At 32.6% G+C, this 23,830-nt stretch overlaps 1 protein-coding gene across 1 annotated transcript in view; it reads right to left on the bottom strand.

Moving 5' to 3' along the window:
• Positions 1-23,830, bottom strand: part of DNAH7 (dynein axonemal heavy chain 7) — a 209,522-nt gene that overhangs the window by 29,918 nt on the left and 155,774 nt on the right. The window contains exons 51-58 of the mRNA XM_006921302.3: positions 17,656-17,789; positions 16,608-16,943; positions 11,586-11,712; positions 10,439-10,633; positions 8,896-8,988; positions 4,102-4,278; positions 2,581-2,742; positions 203-403 (exon numbers count right to left, since the gene is read on the bottom strand). Of these exons, the coding sequence (XP_006921364.1) occupies positions 203-403; positions 2,581-2,742; positions 4,102-4,278; positions 8,896-8,988; positions 10,439-10,633; positions 11,586-11,712; positions 16,608-16,943; positions 17,656-17,789 (1,425 nt within the window). The remainder of the gene's footprint in view (positions 1-202; positions 404-2,580; positions 2,743-4,101; positions 4,279-8,895; positions 8,989-10,438; positions 10,634-11,585; positions 11,713-16,607; positions 16,944-17,655; positions 17,790-23,830) is intronic.

The following is a 23,830-nucleotide window of genomic DNA, read 5'->3' on the forward strand; positions in this document are numbered from 1 at the left end:
GAATGAGGCTTAGTAAAATTAAAATAAAATATTAATAAAATTGACTTCAGCACAGTCAATAATCAGTAATCAAAACCAAATGCACTGCAGTGCAGGAGGCCTATTTAATTTGTAGTTTTACTCAGCACACACATCCATGATCACCAGGGGCCTCTTGAATTGCTTCAGAGGGCTGAGGTAACAAGACTTAGCCATTACTAACAGGCTTCTTGCAGCTGCCAAAGAACTCAGGGTCAGAGATCGGATCCATGAGGTATGATCGAATGATATTAGCCCGTAAACCCTTCGGTGCTTCATTGGTCATTTTCACTCCATTCTGCAGTACAGACACAGGGAAATTTGGAGAAGGATAACTTGTCAGCCAAATTCGGAAATCTGGGTGTGTTGATTCTGGGCTTAACTCCTGCAGGAAAAGAAATCGGATACAAAAGGATACATAAAATCAATGCGAAATCTTCAGATTACATGTGCCTGGGATAGGCTGGAAGTGGAAGGAAGCATTTTTACAAAATAGAGTTTATAGCTGCAATTTAAGGCAAAAAGCCTTAAAATTTGATTCTGCCCTGGAAACAACATACTTCATTGAGAAGTCCCAGAGTATTGTTATTCTCTTTGATACAATTAAATCATATGACTATAAAGTTTACAAAGATGTTACATAATTCAGAGTTAGCCACAATAAGACAATAAAAAAAAGATTGTATCTTCTTCGATGTCGCTGAAATACAGAAATATTTATCTGCCCTAGAGCAAGATTAAGAATAATCCCTTCTTTTTGCTATAGCCATGTTGCGAGAATAAGCAACACACTCAGATATGTTAATATTAAACCAAACATGGCTGATAAAAAAAAAAAAAGAAGAGCACTTTGAAAGTTGAGAGGAACTGGTATATACTGAAGCATGAAAACATATCACCAGTGGCTATATTTGTTTAAGGGGATAGTCAAGCCTGCACTATCAAAGATGGTGGAACACTCAGCACTGTCCTGAAGGCTGCATAGATGAGCAATAATTAAGGGCCCTTAACATGCTTGCTATTCAGTCTCACTCCCTACTGTTACCTCCCCCAATTGTCCATGTCAGTGGTTGCTGTGTTTTTAAAACTTCAAATCTCTATCAGTAAAAAAGTTTCTGAGCATTCATGTGGTAAAGGGGTGGAGGTGAATTAGGAAGAATGCATAGGTGCCTATGTTCTTTAGTACATGGTGAGGGCACCATTTTTTCTCCTACCAGCTGCCCAGTGACTTAAGCAACATGACTCACTGGACTTTGAGTCAAGTTCACCAGTTTTTCTCTCTTAGATGACTTTCTGATGAGTATATATGATACTATTCAACAGGTCATGAGCATGGCCAAGAGACAGAGGAACCATGAGGAAACAGGCACAAATATAAAACCTCTAGTATAAGGCCTAAAGGATGAGTAGAGGTTGGTCAGGTAAATAATAGGAAAATTATGTTTTAGATAAAAATAACACCTATTATCATGACCTATATACTTGAGAAACTATGTTATACCATGAAAACGAAAGTTCGAATGGTTAGAGCATAGACATCAAGATGGAAAGTGGCCAAAGATGAAATCTGAGAGGTAGACAAATGTCAAATGAAGAGGAGTGTTACAGGCCATGATTGAGCTTTGTCTTGCGTTCAATGAGAAGCTACTGAAAGATTTTAAACAGTGAAGCAATATTCACTCACTAGTTCAGTAAATATTTATTGTCTTTTATGGGTCAGGCACTATTCAAGGTGCTGGAGATAAAGCAGAGAACAAAACAGGCAAAGTCATTGTCCTTATGGTGCTTACACTCTATTGGGAGATACAGACAACCTAGCGGCAAGTGGCATAAAGAAAAATACAACCTCCTCCCTCAAGTTTCAGTCGAATGTCTCGATAGTGAGAGTTACATCATTAATTTGGTTATTTAGTAGCCTGAGAGACTCTCAGTTATGAGAGGGCTAGAGACGCAGGTAATTACAGAGGACACACTTTCTCTATATTTGTTGAAATCAAGCACCAAGTTTTTCTGTTTACTCAGGTGAGCTAAATGGGCTTTCTTCCTGGAATTTCCGCCTACAAAAATAGGTAAGTAACATGACCTAGCGCAAAGAGGGTGGGTGGAGTACCTTTTTGGTTTCAAGTTGGTCCTCTGGGGCAGGATCACTGGCTAAGTGAGTGAGAAGTGAATTAAAGAAAAATTACATCCTGAAGCCTTTTGGTTTAGACTGGCCACATGAACTTCACCCTGAAACGCATCCTTCATTGTTTTTGGCCCACTGTTGTAAAAAGTTTTTCTATCTACTCTGTGGTTTGCACTCATCTTTGGGGCTGCTCCTCTGGATTATGGATATTTCAACTCTCTGAATGAGCCCTTGACCCTATTCAGAGGGATCTGGCAATGTCTGACTGTGTGCTCTTCTCTAGCCCTTTAGTTCCCCATGCCAGACCATCCCTCTTATAATCGAGACATGTTACTCACCTGCAGCCCTGCAAATTAGAGGATGGGAATGAGTTATTTACATGGTATGCATATTACTAATTATATTCAGTGAATACAATAATAAAATTATATTTTTACCTCACAAACTTTCTCGAGGGTTGGCATCCAAGAGGTGGCAAGGTGACAGTTCTGAAGAACAACCCATGTTCCTTCTTTGACAGCTTTTTCGATCATCCTCATAGCTATGGGCCCTTGGCCCTGACCAAGAGATAGAGAGCTAAGTTTTGATCCCCCATATCCCTGTGTACAAGAATAGTAAAGATGTGAAAAAAGAATCAATATTATTATTGAAAGAAATATTAACATTAGATATATTAAAATTTAATTATGTAATATCCTTCGAATGTCTGACTATATGCAGCCCTAAAAGACTCTTACTGATTAAGAATCCTACAAACACTCAGAAAAAAAGCAAATCAATTTATGTAGGAAACAATCATGGAAAATTCTGTAATGTCTTTGATTGTCAAGCTAAGGGATAGAAAAAGAGATTAACAAGACGTTTAACGTGAGTAGGAGAGGAAAGGGTACAATTGTTAAGCAGCAACTCCTCAAATCCAAAGCCGAAAAGAGAACTGAATAGACAGAGGAGCTTGTTCTATGTCTTCCAGATCTTTGAAAAATTATATTTTAACTAATTTGGCTACTGCATAAAATTCAGAGGGAAAATAAATATTCACCCTAATTCCCATTTTAAAAGTTTCTTTAAAGAATTCTGTGGGAATGTTTGCCTGGAATTCATTTCTACTAAATCCTGATTCATCTGCATAGGGTCTGACAACCTGAGTTCTTTCTTTCCAGGGCAGCCACCACCTGAATGTCTCTTTGGAAAAGTATCATCTTGAGCCCTGTCTGAATGTCCATGGCTTGTGAACACTATCAGGTAGAAATAGCAGAAAACAAAAGAGAGCTAGATATTACTGTTCCTTCCTTCCTTCCTTCCTTTCTCTTTCTTTCTTTTTAATTTTTTAATGTCACCACATATTTGACCCCTTTTACCCCATCTACCTCTTCTCCCCACCCCCCACACCCTACTCTCTGGTTCTATGCTGTATGATATATAAAAATTTACAGTAAATTCATTTGAATAACTTTTAAAGCCTAGAAATATAAATATTAGAATATAACCTGGTAAAGTGACTGTAATATGTAATGTTCTGGAAAGTCAAAGAAGGTACTCCTTTAGAGACTGGTAGAAGAAGCAAGGTCAGAGACACACAAGCTCATTGTCCAGAACTGAATCTATTAAATCGACCCAAGCTCATACACTGTTGCAAATTATGTCACAGAGTCCCCTTTCCAACAAAATAAAAGAAAAGCAAATGTGCCCCCGAAGCCCAAATTCTGGCTTTATGATTTGGATAAGGAATTATTTTTAATATCATTTATTTTTAATATCAGTTGATATCATTTAAGTATCAATTTCTTGGGACTCTGTTAACTTCTGGACCCCCAAGTCTTTCAAGGGCCGAGTGATAAATTTTTACCTTTTCCTCACCCCTTCGTATTTTAGGTATAAGCAATTGTTGATACACACACACACACACACACACACACACACACACACACACACACACACCTTGATCAATTTTAAGGTACCTGGTCATCAGCAAATTTTAGAAGGGCGGCCATGGGATCTGCTCCAGGAGAGAGCACAAAAATAAGTGGTGCACAGCAGTTACTGTCTGCGAATGCCTTGGATAAATCAAAGGGGGGTGGTTCAATGAATATACGCCCCAATTTGTTGATTATAAATTCTTGCAGCATTGGAATAATCTAAAAAAGAACAGGATAGATTTGAAAGAATGTTGAAAATCTTCCTAAAACCTTAAAAAGGTCAGAATCAAAGATGTTTTTAAAACAAAGAACTCTAGTTAGATTTGCTTAGGTATTCATTAATGGAGAGTCAAAGGCATCACTTTATATAAATGCCTTTTTGATAGAAAAAATTATAAATATTTAAATAATAAAAGGTGGATAGTTAGTGACAGCAGAATTCAAAAATTTTTTTCTTCCTTTTAATGAGTACTCAACACATAGTGAATGAAGAACATGAGAAAACTTAACTCTTTGCTTAAGTTTTAAAACACTATGTTCCAAAATTACAAAACTCAAAAGCAAAAATTTTAGTGTGATTTATACAATACTATACCATCAAGAAAGAACAGATATAGTTGAAAAAAAACTTTTTTTTTTTTAAAGGGACATCATTGTGAAGAAGAAACAAGCCATCCATACGCCTGAGAAATGGGCAAAACTATATTGCATAAAGTTTCTGATAAAATATCTGCACATTTTTTGAAAGTGTGTTTGACAAAACACAGAACTCCATGGCTTGAGACTTCCTATCAGGCACTGCTGTAGGAATGGAACTGTATTAATCTGTACGACTGATGTACACATTCAGATACAGCATTCCTTTCTGATGTAAGGTCTACAATTTGTCATTTCTAGGCAATGGCCTCAGCTAGTCATGACTCAGGTGTGACCCAAACAAGCGATAAAAGTAGATTTAATAAATGAGCATCCCTATGTCTAGCTTAACAAATTATGTAAACATAACCCCCGAAGAGGAGTAATGGAGTGACAAGAACAGAAAAAAATATTTGAAGGCACCAGAACCACCCTTACTAGATACTTGTTCATATCCAAGGATGGATGTGAACTCCAAATTAGGTTGGCAATTCTATCAGCCTGCAGGAGAGCAATCTGCAGATGACAAATATGTCAACAGGATGGTCTACTCTGGAAAAAGTTACTAGTGTTTCCAAACTTTAATTGCATATTCTCTGGAACATCTACTCACACAAGGTTTGTAAGTAGAAATCATTGACGTGTCACAATATCTTAAAACAGTGTCAGTCCCGGTGTGGATGTATGTGCGTGACTGAGGGTATGAGGGTGGGGAGCTGATGGTGAAAGACTACCTGGGCTTCGGTTAGATTTTTTAATTCCTTCTCATTATTTCTCTAGATTCATTCAAATATGGAAGAGGCATGGAAGTGAAACAACAAATTTATAAGCACTGCGATATCAAGAATCTAATCTAACAAGATAACACATATATTGTTTGTGAACAATAAATATCTATTGAATGAATGAATGAATGGATAAATAATTCAGGGTGCCTGTTTTTTTGTGAGGGTGGAATTCTAATAAACAGAAAGCCTCAACAAAAATCACAGAATAAATTCACTTATATGTAAAATTTTGTTTCATGTAAGCTATTTCATATTTCAGATATTTGAATGGGCACGGATGTCACACATATTGCAAGAAACTAAAAATATCTAAACTGTCTGGTCCAGGACTTGTCCTTGCCCTTCTCATTCTTCTTTTCCTATAGCTGGTCTTTCCTCACTAGGTTAAAAATGACAACTAACAAAAGAAAAACCTCCTTCCTCCCAAGGCTGACTTCTTCACTAAATTATGGTTTTACAAACAAAAAGGAAAACACCTGGCTTTTAAGTGTGTGGTTTTACTTTTAGTAAGTTTGCATTATAAGTAGACTCTCTTTTGTAAGTGGTCCAGGCTTGAATCCACCACTGCATAGGTACAAACATGGTTGGTGTGAAGTTATTCTTCTGTTAGCACTGGAGGGCCAAGTTAGGGGTGCTCACATGAGGGTGAACAGTGGCAAATTTCAGTGTTCTGTTTTTAATGTTAGAACTGAACAATACTTGCTTGTTCCCAAGACCAAACACTAACTCCTGAGGTAAATGAGGCTGCATTAGCTATTTAGCTTGCAGGGTCATAGATCGGGTTTGCTTTTGCGATCTGATCATGCCAGCATTAGGTGTGTAAAATAAAGTCTGTCAGTAACAAAAATTACAGATTAATCTAGGCAATTATCTTCCAAAAGGCAGGAAAAAAGTTTGTGGTCTGCTATTTATGTTTTGCTATATATTGCAAGTTCCTGTAGGACTTACCTGAGGTCAGAGAAACATATTAGTTTACATTTGACAAGGTTCTTATTGAAAGCTGATTAATTTGCTTTTTTTAAAAAAAGTTCAGAAGACAAGAATTGTAGCCAAAAGCTCTTCATTTGTAAACGGACTCAAAACATTCCATACCTCAGTCTTTATCCATTTGATATATTTCTTTCCTAAATAAAACACTGTAAACTATTAAATCCTAAAAGAATGTTCATCTCATTTTTCTATTGGTGATTTAGCGAGCGTCTTTCAAATTTTTCTAAAGATAGTAGCAAACGATTTCCAGATCTCAGTGGCTTAACACAACAAAAGCTCATTTTTTTGCCTCTGCAAAGTCATCTGGGTGTGCAGGCAACTAACTCTCTCTGAGTTGGCTCAGCAAACCAGCCTATTTATGGCATTTAAATTCAACACGATTCTACAGCTTTGATAGCAGAAGAGTGCCCTGGAAAAGCTCACAACTGGCAGTTAAATGCTCACATTTTATTGGCCAGAGCAAGATGTATGGCCACAATCCCCCCACCGCGTGTGCACAGAAGTAGAGGAGAACCAAAAATATTCGTGAGAGGCATTAATGTCTACACACCTATCCAAGGAAAACTCTAAAGAAGATATGAAAACATATAAGAAAAATTACAAGACAGGGTACTAAAGCATTGGACAGAGTAGCCAAGGGAAGTATAAAACCATAAGTTTAACCCTAATTGATTTAAAAATGAACAAAAATATACAAACAAACAAAACCCTCTCAGCTTGAATATTTAACTCTCCACCTCCCTCGAAAACACTTTAAAAAGAGAAGGAATATGAAAAAAAGTAATATTTGATCTATCTGGTAGATCAATGAATTATGTCAAATTTTTTAAAACATAAAACTGAGGAAAAGATATTTATAGATGAAACTTCACAATAAGGAAATGGCTCATTAATCTCTTAAAATTAAATGTAATATAAAACATGAACAGAAGCTTCTTTGTTTTTCAAATATTGAGGTGAGGTCAATGGTACATGCAGAGTCATTTTAGTATAACAGTCTTTATCTAGCTTAGAAAACAAAGTAATAACCTTTGAAAATTTTAATAAAAAATTTTAAAGAAGACAGCCATATTAGGCAACAGTTTGAAGCATTTAATATTCTTCCATATTTAATACTTGAACTGAAAACTTCTGAGGCTTAACCCTAAAGTTCCAGTGGAGATTCATTTTTAAAAAGGGCTACCAAGGGGATATTTCATCTTCCATCATCAGTTTAATAATGATTCTTAAAAAACTGTAATTACTTCCAGAACCTAAGAGCAGGGCAGCATTATCATATTAATGAAACTTAGGCACCTAGGGGTCCCTTTATTCATAAAAAAAAAAATCTAAAAATTATATTTTATAATTATTTTGGCATAATTACAAATATAAAACAGGCTGGATTATATTTCCTGATCTTAAAAGAAATTAAGACAACTTCATGAGCTCCTAAAAATATCATGGGCCCTAGGCCCTGTGCCTAATACATACTTCTGCCTTGGCTGAGAACTTACTGCCAAGTCAAGCAAGAATTAAGTGTGTGCATTGAACAGACTATGGCTTACAAAGGAAGGAATGCCTCCATCCCATATTATCAGTGATGTGTATAAAAACATTTAAAAAAATATATTGCTTTCACCATTTAAGTTCTGCTTTTTTGTTGTTGTGAGCAAGTTGTTATATTCCTCAGCAACTTAAGTTGTAAATACAGTACGTTTTGAAATAATTATGTATTACTTTTACGTGAGTAGTAACAATATACAATTAGAATATTTTCTCAACTTTTTCCCCAACATACCTAATGTCTACATTTTTTCAGAGTACGTGGGTATCTCTGTGGATGCAGGTCATTATATCTAAGTGAATAGCTTTTTTAATAGAGTATAATAATACAAACAAGGATATCAATGAGTACTGAAATTTGTTGACATGTCAGCTAATATATTATATAATTTATTATTTAAAGAAATTAAAACTAAAAGTATTGATATTTACCTACTTAGTAATTATGAATATTTTAAAATAATATTTCATTAATTTTCCAAAGGCCAACTAAGAACTATATATAAGGAAAGCATTTGAAGAACCAGAAGTTCTAGTATATCAATGATGCTAACTAATATCATTGACTAATTTTACTGAAATAATAACAATAAAAATGAGATTATAGCATGTAAAGAAAGTAGATTGTGAGGAATTAAAGAAGCATACTTTAAAAGGAAGAATCATAAAATAAATAAAACTATAAAATATAGTCTGAATTTAGTGTGATTACAATAAATATACAAACTTTTTGAAAAATATGGCTCTGTTAGAAAAAAGTGAAGGTTATTTCTCCCAGGCTCCTCCACCTCCCCTATGACAAAGGAAATACAAGTTTGGCTGCTATGGCTAGAGGAAAGACTGGAATCACTGAGCTGCTTTCAAAGCCCACATTTACCTTGTCTGGCCTCAAGCAACGAATAATAAGCATCCTTTGAAACGCATTTACTTTATCTTCCCAAATATCAGGAAATTCCTCATGATGTGGTTCCTGAAATTACAGTGGATATAATTCAATGTTATTTTAGAGATTATTTCTGAAAAGAAAACAGTATTTTAACTTATGAATCAATTTTTAAAGAAAACATATAATGACTAAATGAAATCAAGAATGCTAATGCAAATTTCATTAGGTTGGGTCAAAGTTATGAAATAAGGAATGAAAAAATTTAAAATACTACAAAAGAATCAAAACTAGAACAAAATTATCTCTATTATGAAAAAAAGTACATATGGAATTTTATTCCCATTGATTGTCCAAAGGCATGTAAAAGAACCTACCAACTAGTCATCATCTATTTATAAAAATAAACATTTATTACAAAAGAAGAACAGCATTGTACTAAAATGCACTGTGTAATTTCTTGTTTTGAACAATTTTGGTGTCCTTTTTAAAAGAGATATTTGAGGATGTGTACAATAATGAAGAAGACAAAAGAGCTATTAAAACTATATGAGAGGCGTCAAGATCCCAGGAAGAGTGGTAACCTTGAAAAAAAAAAAAAGAAGACAGTTGTACCTTTGAAACTTCAGGGAAGGCTAAGCAGTATCTCAGATCAGAAATCTCCATGCTTCAGTATAGTGAATAAACTTCTATTTCAAATTAGAATGAAGTACTCACAAAAACATATTTGTCTCTAGGAAATATATTTTTAGTACTAACAAGGAGAGATCCAAAAGAGATCCTGTCCAAAATATTTGAATTTTTATGTAGACACAATCTTACTATCATGTATAAAACAACTATTAGGTAACCAAATAAAAAAATGTTCTCACATATCTGGCCCTTCCTTCCCTTCCCCCTTCTCCCCCAAATTGAGCTCTTGCATAGTAAACCCAAGGAATGCAGAATGTCAAGAGAGTAAAAAGAAAGGAATAGAAAAAAATTAAGTGGGAATTTGCACAATATCCGCCCTTGTGCTAAAAAGTTAGGGAAGGCAACAATTTCTGTGTATTTCCAGAAGGAAAACTGTATCATGGTATGTGTCTCCAAGTAGCAAGATAAGGTCTCGTGAAATATATTTGAGGACTACTAGCTTTTTCCTTTCTTCAAATGTCAAAAATATCTATTAGCTCCTATCATGCATTAAAAAAAACAAATAATCATTTTGTAAAATTTTAATGCATCTGCTATTATAGTTGTTAAAGTCTAAGTTGATGATAAATGAAAACCTGGCATAGAAATTCAAAAAGAATATCTATTAAGGACCATGCAGCTTTTTTTGCATCTCCACACATTTCAAGGAATTTGAAAAGAAATTCAGACAGAACCACTGATTTAGAAGGTGGGGATAATATAAATCTAAACTTTGATTTTAGCTTCTGACCAGCTGTTTAAAGTTTACTTGAATCTTGTTTTTATTCAAAGATAAGAATATATAATTTAACATTATTTTCTCCATTTATAAACTTTGGAATAAGCAAGAGGATTAAAAACATACCAAACTGTCATATACTTTTTTCCATCCATCCTTTAAGTGAATAAACTCTTTACGAATGGATTTGAAGGAAGGCAAATCATCTAGTCGACATATTTCATCCCAGGATTTTTGAGGGAGCCATGTACAAGGGTTGGCATGAGGATTATCCAGTCCAATGCCACCGGTTAGCAGAAATCTCCATTCAGCTTTATTAATCTTTTGAAAACAAGGTAGCATGAAGAGTCAGAAATGATTTCATCATATAGATAGTAAATTTACAACCATTTTTTAAAAATTGACTATTAATTTTAAAATATCATGTATGTTTCCTATGAAATTCTGATGTAGCTCAGATTTGTTAATAAGAAACTGAAGTATCCATTATAATACATTTTCCAAAATAGTTCTATTTTTAGAAAGTTACTTTTTGGTAATATTTCTCCAGATTTACTAACCTAAACATGAAAATCTGAATATATTCTATTTGAATATATGTTTTCCAAATGACTGCTTAGAATCCTGTTGGCTCTAAAAATTGTGGGAAGATAAATAGCCATCAATCTGCTATGTTTCATCATTTTCCATAAAATATAATCAGGTACTTCTATGTAACTTTTACAAAAATGCAAGAATAAAGCATTTACTCTTTTAAAATTCAACTAATACATCATCATATGAAATCAATAAACCTTAAACACACAAGTGTATAAAATAGTAAATTTATACACTGCTCTTGCATTTGTAAAGTGTTTCTTATATTTTAAATGAATAGATTTAAAACATAGCAAAAATTTATGAAAGATATTGTTCAATACAAGTGGTTAGATTTGACTAACTTGCACAAGTTCTGAAAAACATTACCATTTATACTATTACTGGTGTAAATATATCAATCTATTTGGTAAGTTTATATGCATACTTATATGAGATTCTAATAAAAACTGTTTTAAATTAAAACAAACAAAAGTTTAAGTAATAGTTACATAATGAATTCTGGGCTTAATTTATTTTCACCTTTATGAAATTCAGGCTAGTTGTAATGTCTTGCCATAATTATAATAATTACCATTATTTACAACTCTTTATATATTCTCATACAAATTAGTAAGTTAATGAATCAACGTTAATATTATGTTTCTTTTCCCCTGTAAATTAAAACAGTACTGACCGCACGCTCATGTATCAGCAGATTCACAGTTAGACAAAAAGAAAAGAGTAGCTTGTCCTTTTCAAAGAGTGATCGGCAGACATTAACATAGAGGGAATAAGTAAAGTGATCCTTGAGAATCTGAAGCCTATGGTCAACAAAAAGAAAAATAAATTAAAAAAAAAAATTCATTATACTTTTTAAAAAAAGTTCTTAAGGAAACCTATTATAAACCATTTAGATGTATGTTAGTCTAATAAGCTTTCTGGTCAATTACTCCCCAAACAATCAAAGATCCTCATTTACCGGATGCAGCAATTTGAGAGCTACATAATGTAGAAACACCAGTAGAATTGCATTTTATTGTCAACTGATTTTTTAAATAAAAAAATTTAATCTTATTTTTGGTATAAAGTCAATGTATTCCATAATAATTATGTTTAAAGATCCATGGACTATTTTTAATTTTAAAACATTTCTTGGGGTATAATTTGACTTCTTTATTCTGTAAATACTTCCAAATATTATATATTAAATGGATAGAACAAAAGTACAATCTTTTTATTAAATTAACATTAAGTTTAGTACTGTGCTACTCTGCTCATAAATCATTAAAAGCTAGAGAAATCGCAAAAGTGATAAACTACATTTTTATTTAGCACCCAGACAAAATATGCAAATCACGATATTTGCAACTAATAACTTTCTAGTAAGTGCTAAAGTGCAATTTGTATTCATATTAGTTTTTAACATGAATATAACACTTTAAGCATTTTCATTTAATTACCTCATAAGGAAATAAACTATCATTGAAATGAAAATTTAAAATATTTTTATTACATAGGTTATAATAGTTATAATAGAAATAAAATTGAAAATATTTGTAGAGAGCTAATGACTGACATGAATTAATGGCTCAAGCCATTAATTTATCTGAAGGAAAAATTAGAATAATTTGAGTATAATTAAGCAAATCATATCAGTGTTTCATAATGTGTCTAGAAAAAAATTTACCAGTACAATCATATCTTAGCTGTTTCCAGACTGATATCCTAAGCTACTGATCACCCCAGATCTACTTTTTTTCTTACTTGCCTATTTCTTTAACTGTTTTATCCCTGCCAGCATTCCCATAAAGAAAATTAAAACAAATTGATGTATTTATTTCTAGTTGAAAACTCTGAAAGGGGCTTGGTAGAGATGGCCTTGAAACTAACTGCTGTAATATCGTTGAATTCTTTTGAAGATTTAAAATAATCATACTATTCCTGTCCCTATTTTTATGCTAATAGGTGGTCTTTTCACACGAGACATTTAATTTGTCTCATCTATAACAGTACAATTAACACAGGGTGATTTAGGTTTGGTCTTTATAAAATAAAATAAAAATTTCTGCACTTTAAGACAAATTTCCTCTTGTAGATAGAAAGATTGAAAGGAAAATTATAAGGGTCAATTATATTAAAAATCCAAGTTCAGTCTCATTACTGCTAATGTAGGTTAAAATATGATAGTTTAATAATCTGTTACAGTGAAAAAGAAGATAAAATGATCATGCTCAATGGTGATGCATGACACATGATATAAGGTCATTCCTGTTCCTTGGATGGAGCTGTTCATTTGAATAACCTTCCAAGAAAGGAATTTATATCAGGAGTCTGAAAGAAGTGAACTCCTTCATCCTAATTTTGGGATTCTAGCCTAGGGAAATAATCACATGGACATTTATTGCAGCATTATTTATAATACAGAAGCTGAAGACTATTTACAAGTCCTACAATAAAAAAATCATAGCAGATTCATAAAATGGGGTATATTGTACTGTTACTAAAAATTATGTTTCAGAAGAGTGTTTAATAACATGGGATAAATGATCTCATAGAAGTGGAAGAAAAAGAAACGTGTGTGTGTGTAGGTACATGGATTCCCTAGAAAGAAAGAGGAGAGAGAGAGAAAGAGAGAGAGAAGATATTTCAGTTTGGTCCCTGTAACAAAGCTATAGCTTAGTTAAGTTTTTGTTTCTATATTTATGATTTTTTTTGCTACAGTTATTTATTTTTATGAATTAAAATTTTATAAAGAACAGATGATCTAAATTATTGTAGTTATTTCACAGTACATACCACAGTAGTCATAATAATATATGGCTGCACAGTTAAATAATAATTATTATGAATAATAACTATCAGAAGACAAATGAAAATAAAATACATTTTTACCTCTTAATAAAAGGAATTGAGAGATAATTTTAGACTAATATTAAGATTCTAAATCAATTTGGTAGTCTAATGTTAATAGTCACATGCTTTCTTATGTCCTTGGTATAGCTGTAGTCCAATAGGTAACTAAAGTCTGCATCTTATCTGAGGTTTATCAATAATTGACAGATAAACAAATGATTCCTATGAGAACTCATTCCATTTTTAATTTCTGAATGGGAGCTAGCTTCCTAATGGAAAACCTTTATTTTACTAAAAAAATAAGAACAAGATTAACTAAGACTGGCTAAAAATTCTCTCTTAATGGACCACTTTGGAACTCTGGCAGGATTTACTAAAATGGAACATATGCATACCCTGCGATCATCGATTTCATTCTTTGGTATATACCTACCAGAAATGTGTTCATACAAAAGCCATGTACAAGAATGCTGAAGGCAGCAAAAGTTTATAATAGTCTCAAACTGAAATCTACCCAAATATGCTTGATAATAAATGAGTAAATAATTCGTCGTATTATATAAGGATGAATAAAAATTAAAAATAAGAGTTTTTAATTCTCCCTATTGAAAATAAGGAAAGAGATTTCTCTCCCCTCCTTTTTCTTAGAGCATTTACTTTTGAAAACTTAAAATTATAAGTACTTTCTCCTCTCTTTGAAATGCATATAAATTCTTTTGAAAACAGACCTTTCATGATCCAGGAATGTCCTTCTCAAAGATCTGAGAACCATTTCCCTGAAATGTAAACGTCAGGGGAGATAGTGCCCCTATCTTCCAGTTTCTGTGGGAGGGTAGGAGCTCAACTTTTTAGTAGGTGCCTAGCTCCAAGTTGAAAAACTACCTCTTGTCATAAAGATACCAGATGTTTGTTTTTCCTCAGGTTAAAGCTAACAACAATGGTCATCTCATCTTTATTAGCAGGCAAAGTTAGGATGAGATTTCTATCTTTGCAATCTCTTAGTGGTTTGCCTATAATGTACATCACATTCTAGTTTAATGCTTATTCAATAATGAAACTATTTCTTTCTTTACTACTTTGTAGAGAAAATCTACTTTAGGAGAAAATTTTGTTTTTATACTTCCCCAACAATATACTCACACAATGGAATATTATTTGAAAATGAGAGTGAGTAAACCACTTGCACTATACAAAACAATATAAATCTCACAAACACAAAGTTGGGTGTAAGATGCCAGACCAAAAAGAACACAGACTGCATGATTCCAGGTACACAATGTTGTAAAACAGACCAAACTAATCTATGGCGTTAGAAGTCAGGATAGTAATTACCTTGGGGGTAGGGGGTAGGGACTATAAAGAAACACAAAGTGGGATTTCTGGGCTGTTGCTAATGTTCTATGTCTTGATCTGGGTGCTAATTACATAGGTGTACTCACTTATGAAGTTCATTGGGCAAATGCTTCTGATTTCTGCATGTTTCTGTATCTATATTAATAACGTCAATAAGTGTTTTCAAGCACATTTTTTTCTATTTACTCCTTGGTTCCAGATTATACTTTTAAGATAACTAGTCATAAATATGATTTCTGTTGTTTCTAAATTAAAAGATTTTAGCTACAAAGAAAAAAGTCCTTGCCTCAGGGAACTCAAATTTTAGTGCGAACACCAGACATGCTTGTTCAATTAATTAATATAATGTAAATGGCTGAGAACTTCTCTAAGAAAGGTCACTTAAAATTTTATTTTCTATATTGCAGTAATCCTTGCTAATCTTGAAAATTTCAGATACTGGAAGAAATAAAGAAATAAACATTTTTCAAATATCATAATATAGAAAGAAAGTGTAAACTACCATCATGCATTTCTTCCCTAAAGATACCCACTACTCCCTCCCTTTCTTCTCTTTCTCGTGGGCAGATATCTGAAAAATTGTTTGCTAAGCCAAGTGTTTATTATTTTCATATTAAGCTTATAAAATCATGAATGATACTAACAAAACATTGCTCAGTCTAAGAATATCCAACATTTAGCAAAATTCTACTATGATAAATGAAAAGAATTCAATTCAGATTTCAAGGGATTAGTACTGTGGATGTCTAAAAAATAATTCTTAACTTTAAGTGATAAGTATTAATTCCTTTGGGTATGAATAGTCAAGAAACTGAAGTACTTAGCTACATACCGATCAATAAAGTTATAAAGGGCAGGTTGCAATAAATTATTTTCTTTATTCAAGAAGTAATTTCATGTTATACTATTAAAAACATGTTTTAATACCAAACTAAAATTTATCTCACTGATAACAAAATGAATTTTATTCTCTCATAGATGTACTATTAAGTAAGGTCTTAATTCCACTACTGATTATAATAGCCAACAATAAAATAAAGTATCTTATGTAAATGAGAATAACATAAATAATCATAACAGGGAATTTTTTAAAACACTGTTACTTGACAAATTTTATTTATGTGTATATCAAAATATAAATTAGTACCTTTTGGAATGCAAGCTTATAGAAGGTAAGAGTAATATCTTTTAGATGTATTAACTACTTTTTCCATACCTTCTATCACAAATACATTTGCAAATGACAAAACGAGGTAAATGTTTCCTCTTTTTAGAATTACATTATAATCCTATATCTCTGTAAACAATTTCCCAGCAGACTGAATTTGGTCATATCTGTTTGATTTCTAACTCTCATCATTTATTTCTGGTACAATGATTAATCAAGTTCATTTTAGCTATGTGGCTGTAATGCTCACACCATTCTTAAACAACAATGAAAGCCATCAATTACCATTTAATTTTCATACATTAATTAGTATTAGTATTCATTAATATTTCTTTTATATACCTTTTTGTCAAAATTTCTGATTTCTCTGAATTTTCAATAGACAGGATGAAAAGATTAATAAACCAGATCAGTGAGTATTGATACATAGGTTCAATATTAGCTAAATCAGCAATAGAAAAAAACAGGATGGTAGAATGAATGGCAATAGGACGATAGCCCATGCGGGTGGAATCAATCTTTTTCTCTGTCTCTTCGGCTACTTCCTGCTTTTGAGAAATCTCATTAGCCAAAGCCTTGGAGGAAGATAATATCTTAATAGCAGTTTCATCTTCTAATATATTGCCTTCTGAAGATGAAAGAACTTCTAAAATCTTGTCTTCTATTTCTTTTAACTGCCTGGAATAAAACACAATTTTCTCAGAAGAGAAAGAAATCATTTAAAATCACTTCACGTATACATTCTTTTATAAGAAATAAAGAACTTGTAACCTAAAGAAATGCATCACTTTGTGACAAATATCTGTAACGGTGCTGTTGTATAATTTCTTATCCTGCAAAATGTCAAAAAGACAGGCTTTTCTGCCCCACTTCTCTTTCTAATGATCATTTATGTGGTAACTACAGAGAGATATGGTAAGCCAATCTACTCTGCTATCAAGTATCTCAGCCCCAAGAGAACAGAAAGTATCACTCCATTTATTTTCTGAAATTTTCATGACTTATCAAGCTTTACCCTTTCTGCCTATGATATAGGTATTATGAGCAGAAAGTGAGATGTAACATATTCATTCAGATTGTGCTCCAGTGAAAACAGGTTACCTCAGTTACACAATAAATACTAAAACTTTTCTGTTAAAACTTTGTCGAACAGTTGAAAACACATTGCTTTTCAGTTCTTCTAATGCCTAAGAATGTGTATGTAGAAATATATTCTGTAATGCGATTTTCTAAATTAACATAGGAGCACTGTAATATCTTATATTCTCCTCTTAAATCTTCCCATTCAATGCATCTATTAAATCTAACAAAACAAATCTTTAAAATGTGCTTTATTATAAGTGATCTTGAAACAAGTAAAAATAATTCTGTGTTTTATAATGTTTAAAACCTTTTGTTTTCAGCTCCTTGTAATATCAAGGCTTGTTTTTCTTCTTCAAGGTCCGGCCTTTCTCGTGCCACCACAATTCCCAAAAGCTGATCTTGCATTCCCTCAGAAGTTATCATGAAGTTTAATAATGTTACCTATAAATAAGAGAATATACAAAAATTGCATCATTATTTCTATTGAGAAATAGAAATATGCTTCAAATTCTGACGTTGTAATATACTCTACTTACTATAGTAGCATGTGTGAAAAGTGGAATTTGTAAAGACTATAATCAAAGATACAGGCAAGCTTGATTGTTGGCTCAAAAACACACTAAAGTTTCTCATAGTCATAATGTAATACTTTAAAGAGTTTTTTTTGGTGATCACTTTATTTTTATTTCACATTGGTTCAATTTCTGACAAGCCTTTAAACCAAAAATCAATTAGAATCAGATTGGAATCTATTTCTCATATTAGCTAGACTAGCTGATTTATATTTTAAGGATCCTAGAGGTGTGAAGAGGTAAAGGAAATTTTACAAAGTGAGATAAGAGGAAAAATAACACTGTGATTACTTGTGATGAGTAAAATATGTATTTATAATTATCAGATTGTAAATACATATATTTATATAAAATATATAAATATATTGTAAATATATATTTTTAAGAAGAGAGACCTGTAATATATATATTACATATTATGATATAATATAATCATATTATGATACGATATTTACAATATGATATTCAACCACCATTGTGAACTAAGGAATGTACATCTCAATGGTGTCCATCAAGGTGCAGTCTACTAACACTTGCTTCATACCTAATGGCTTATAGGTAGGTCTCTCTCTGTTGCCTACATCTTAAAATTTCCCCTCTACTGGTTCTTTCTCACAAGTGGGAAAGTAACCATGCTCAGGTCTCTCTTTTTAAAAAAGCAAATAACAGCACTATGTTGAATATCAGTGGTGAGAGTGGGCATCCTTGTCTTGTTCCTGGTCTTAGAGGAAAAGCATTCAGTTCTTCACCATTGATATTAGATGAGGGTTTGTCATACATAGCCTTTATTATATTGAGGTATTTTCCTTCTACACCCATTTTATTGAGTGTTTTAATCAAAAGTAGATGTTGTATCTTGTCAAATGCTTTTTCTGTACATATTGATATGATCCTATGATTTTTATCCTTTTTTTTTGTTAATGTGGCATATCACATTGATTCATTTGAGTATGTTGAACCATCATTGGACCCCTGGAATGAACTCCATTTGATCTTGATATATTATCTTTTTAATGTGTTATCTTTTTGATGTATTGTTATATTCAATTTGCTAGTATTTTGTTTAGGATTTTTGTACTGTATTCATAGAAGATATTGATCTGCAGTTTTCTTCTTTTGTGTTGTTCTTGCCAGGTTTTGGTATCAGGATAATGCTGGCCTCATAAAAAGAGTTAGGAAGTATTGCTTCTTCTTCAAATTTTTGGAAGAATTTGAGAAGAACAGCTATTAAATCTTTGAATGTTTGGTAGGGTTCACTAGTGAAGCCATTTGGTCCTGGACTTTTACTTTTGGGGAAGTTTTTGATGATTATTTCAATTTCCTTACTGTTGATCAGTCTATTTAGATTTTCCAGTTCTTTGTGATTCAGTCTAGGAAGGTTGTATATTTCTGAGAACTTGCCCATTTCTTCTAGGTTATTTAATTTGGTGGCATAAAATTTTTTGTAGTATTCTTGTATGATCCTTTGTATTTCTGTGGTATCTGCTATAAGTTTTCCTCTTTCATTCCTGATTTTGTTTATTTGTATATTTTCTCTTTTTTTCCGTAGTGAGTCCAGCTGGGGGTTTGTCAGTTTTATTGACCTTTTCAAAGTACCAGCTCTTTATTGTATTAATTTTTTCTATTGTCTTTTTGTTCTCAATTTCATTTAATTCTGCTCTAATTTTTATTCTTTCTTTCTGCTGACTTTGGGCTTCATTTTTTCTTTTTCTAGTTCTTTAAGATATAATGTTAGGTTGTTTATTTGGGATTTTTTATTGTTTCTTGAGATAGACCTGTAATGATATAAACTTCTCTCTTTTTACTTTTGTTTTGATATGTCATATTGTCATTCTCATTTGTCTCTATGTATCTTTAGATCTCTCCTTTTATTTTTTCGTTGACCCAGCTGTTCCTTAATGAAAGGCATCCAAATTGGATATAAAAAAGTCAAATTGTCACTTTTTGCATAAGACATGATTCTTTATATAGAAAACCCTAAAAGATCCAACCAAAAAACTAGTAGAAATGATAAACAAATATAGTAAAGTTGCAGGTTAAACAATCAATGTACAAAAATGCTGTGTGTTCTTATATAACAATAAATTCAGAAAAATTTTAAAAAATTCCTTTTGCAATTGCAACAATAAAAACAAAATAAAATACCTAGAAATAAACTTTAAAAACGATATGCAGGACCTATACACAGAAAACTATAAGGTATTATTAAAAGAAATTGAAGAAGACACAAAGAAATGAAAAGATACTCCATGTTCTTGGATTGGAAGAATCAACATAGTTAAAATGTCTATATATACAGATTTAATGCAATTGTATTAAAATCCCAATAGCATTTCTTAAAGACATAGAACAAAAAAAAAATCATCAGATTTGTATGAAACCACAAATGACCCCAAATAGCTAAAGCAATCATGAGAAAAAAGAACATAGCCAGAGGTATCACAGTCCCTAATTTCAAATTATACTGCAAAGTGACAATAATCAAAACTGCATGGTATTGGCAGAAACACAGACACACAGAGCAATAAAACAGAATTGAGTGCCCAGAAATGTACCCACATGTATATGGACAAATAATTTTTGAAGCAGGAGCTAAAAATACATAATAGAGAAAAGAAAGCCTCTTCAATAAATTATGCTGGGAAAATTGGAAAGCCAAATGCAAAAGAATGAAATTAGACTGCTATCTGTCCCCATACACCAAAATTCACTCAAAATGGACCAAAGACCTAAATATAAGACCAGAAACAATAAAATGCATAAGAGAAAACTTAGGAACTAAACTTACAGACCTTGGTCTTAGAGAGGATTTTATGAATTTGACCTCAAAAGCAAAGGAGGTAAAAGCAAAAATAAATGAATGGGACTGTATCAAACTGAAAAGCTCCTGCACAGCAAAGAAACCATCAACAAAACAAAGAGGCAACCAACTGAATGGGAGAAGATATTTGCAAACAACACCTTTGATAAGGGGCTAAAATCCAAAATATATAAAGAATTCATACAACTCAAAAACAAACATACAAATAATACAATTAAAAAATGAGCAGAGTACCTGAACAGGTAATTCTCCCAAGAAGACGTATGAATGGCCAACAGATATTTGAAAAGATGCTCAACTTCACTAGCTATTAGGGAAATGCAAATCAAAACCACAATGAGATATTTGAAAAGATGCTCAACTTCACTAGCTATTAGGGAAATGCAAATCAAAACCACCTCACACCTGTTAGAATGACTATTATCAACAAGACAAGTAATAACAAGTGTTGGAGAGGTTGTGGGGAAAAAGGAACTCTCATAAACTGTTGGTGGAAATGTAAACTGGTACAACTACTACGGAAAACAGTATGGAGGTTCCTCAAAAAATTAAGAATATAGTTACAACACTGACCCAGCAATCCTTCTTCTGGATATCTACCTGAAAAATTTTAAAACCTTTATTTGTAAAGACATATGTACTCCTGTATTTATTGTATCATTATTCATGGTGGCCAAGACATGGAAACGACCAAAGCATCCTTCTATAGATGATTGGATAAAGAATATATGATACATATATACAATAAAATATTACTCAGTTGTAAGAAAAAATGAAGTACTGCCATTTGCGACATGGATGGTTTTTAATAATATCGTGCTAAGCAAAATAAGTCAGATAGAAAAAATTGAGAACCATAAGGTTTCACTCATATGTGGAATATAAAACTGAAAGCCACAAATAAATAAACAGGACAAATAAACAAACAAAAACTCTTAGACACAGACAATAGCATGGTGGTTACAAGGAAAGGGGTGTGAGGAGTAGGTAGAAAAAGATAGAGGGTCAAATATATAGTGACAGGAGATTTAACTTTGGGTGGTGAACGCACAGTGCAATATACAGATGATGTATTATGGTACTGTACACTTGAAACCTATATAATTTTATTAACAAATGCCACCCCAATAAACTCAATGCAATTTAAAAAGAAAAAGAAACAGAAACAGAAACAAGCAAATAAATCATTCTTTCCAGCTAAGGAACCATCTCTTTTTGTGCCTTCATAACTATACTGATTGAGATGTTATTTATATATGCTTCTGTCTCCACTTCATTTCATTCTTCAGCCCTCTATAATCTGCTCTCATCTCTACCTCCACACACCTATCAATACATACAGCAATAAACTATAGAAACTTTTTGGCTCTGGTCACCAATAAACCCATAAACCAACACACACTTGACCTTGGCTTAATGTGAATCGCCCCTACACCTTTTAACATCTATTTTGTTTTCTGCCTGTCCTCATGTCTTCAGTTAAGGTCTCCACCTATGTCTTCAGCATCACCCCCGACTCCTCCCTTTCATGAGCCTTTCATTTTAGCTTTGCTGAACTGACTGTGGAATCCCATACACACCAACTATGGAATGTCTGCATGTGCTTCAGCTCTGGCTGCTGAATGGAAGACTTTGTGTTGCCCCACCTTTCCTAGTAATAGAATATTTCTTCTTCAGAAACAGAGTAATTCTGTATTTGTAGGAAAATGTCCTACCTGTGATCAGGATTTATAAAAGAGCTTCTTGCAGTACCCCTAGGAAGGTGATTCCCTCCTCCACCCAGACCCAGACACTTTCTCCAAGGTGGTATCCTCTGGGTTAATCTTCTCAACTTTTCCCCGTCACTTGCCCATGACAGCTTTGGATGCCTCTAAGTATAGATTAGATGGGCATAATCATAAATTGAGATGGAATAATAAGCAATTCTTAAAATTGAGCAATTCAAAAAGCTCATTAAATGTTGTTATATAATGCTCTACTTTGGCATCCATTCGTGGAAAAATTATAATTAAAGCTTTCAAGAGATTTTTCCCTGTTGGCAGGAGAAATCAATTGCAGAGGTTACATTTGCTTTAATCCCCAAACCATAGTCACAGTGTTTAGTGAAATGCATGTTTTACAACTTTTACCTCATTGCATTCAGATACAAGGAGGTATTCAGTCATAGTCCATTAATGTTGGATCTTTCAAAATCAAGATGTTGCAGATCTATCTGTTTGCTCACAAATAAGCAGTTAAAATCACACAAATATGGCTTCATAATATTATTTTCATTTAGGTTCGAAAGGATTATAGTGGCATGATATCATCCCCTGGGTACTTTTGCAAGTAAAAGGTACATAAAAGACCCTAAAAATAGGACGAAGAGGAAGTACTTTAATTTGTAAATGAAAGCAAGTAACTGCTTCACTATGTTTTCTAATCCCCGTTTAATCAATTCCAGCAATTAAAAATAATGAAGCAATAAGACACTCTAGGGATCTTAAGGATCTCGATAGTGAATCATAGATCAGTTTTTCTTCCCCATGGGGGTTTAAGACTTCTATTATAACTACTTACTAGTGAACTAAGAATTGTTAATGTCATTTGTGATATTTTCATAGTTTATATTGAAAAGTAAAAAAGGTTTTTCCATTTATTTAAAAAAAATTTTTGGACCACAGCTTTGGGATTTTATTATTTTCTTTTATGCTTCATTCTTTCTTACTTACAATTAAAAGTTAACAATGCTAATAACTAATACTCATATAACACTATGTGCTAGGCTTTATTCTAAGTATGTCACATAGGTTAATTTGTTTAGTCTTCATTCAGACTATGAGATAGACATTTATTACTCCCTTTGTATAGACAAGGGAATTGAGTCACAGAGGTTAAATATCACACAACTGGCAAGTGACAGAGCTGAGATCTGAACCAAGGTAGTCTAGCTCCAGAAGTCATGCTCTTAACTACTGCTGAGTATCGCCTCTTCTGATAAGTAAGCTAATAGCACACAATTTTAGATAACACTTTTATTTTAATTAATTAAAAACAGTGGTCAAGAATTTCTGTATTTTAAAACTGTGGTTTTAAAACTAAGCTCAAGG

Source organism: Pteropus alecto, unplaced genomic scaffold (assembly GCF_000325575.1).
Source record: "Pteropus alecto unplaced genomic scaffold, ASM32557v1 scaffold3, whole genome shotgun sequence".
NCBI classification, from domain to species: Eukaryota; Metazoa; Chordata; class Mammalia; order Chiroptera; family Pteropodidae; genus Pteropus; species Pteropus alecto.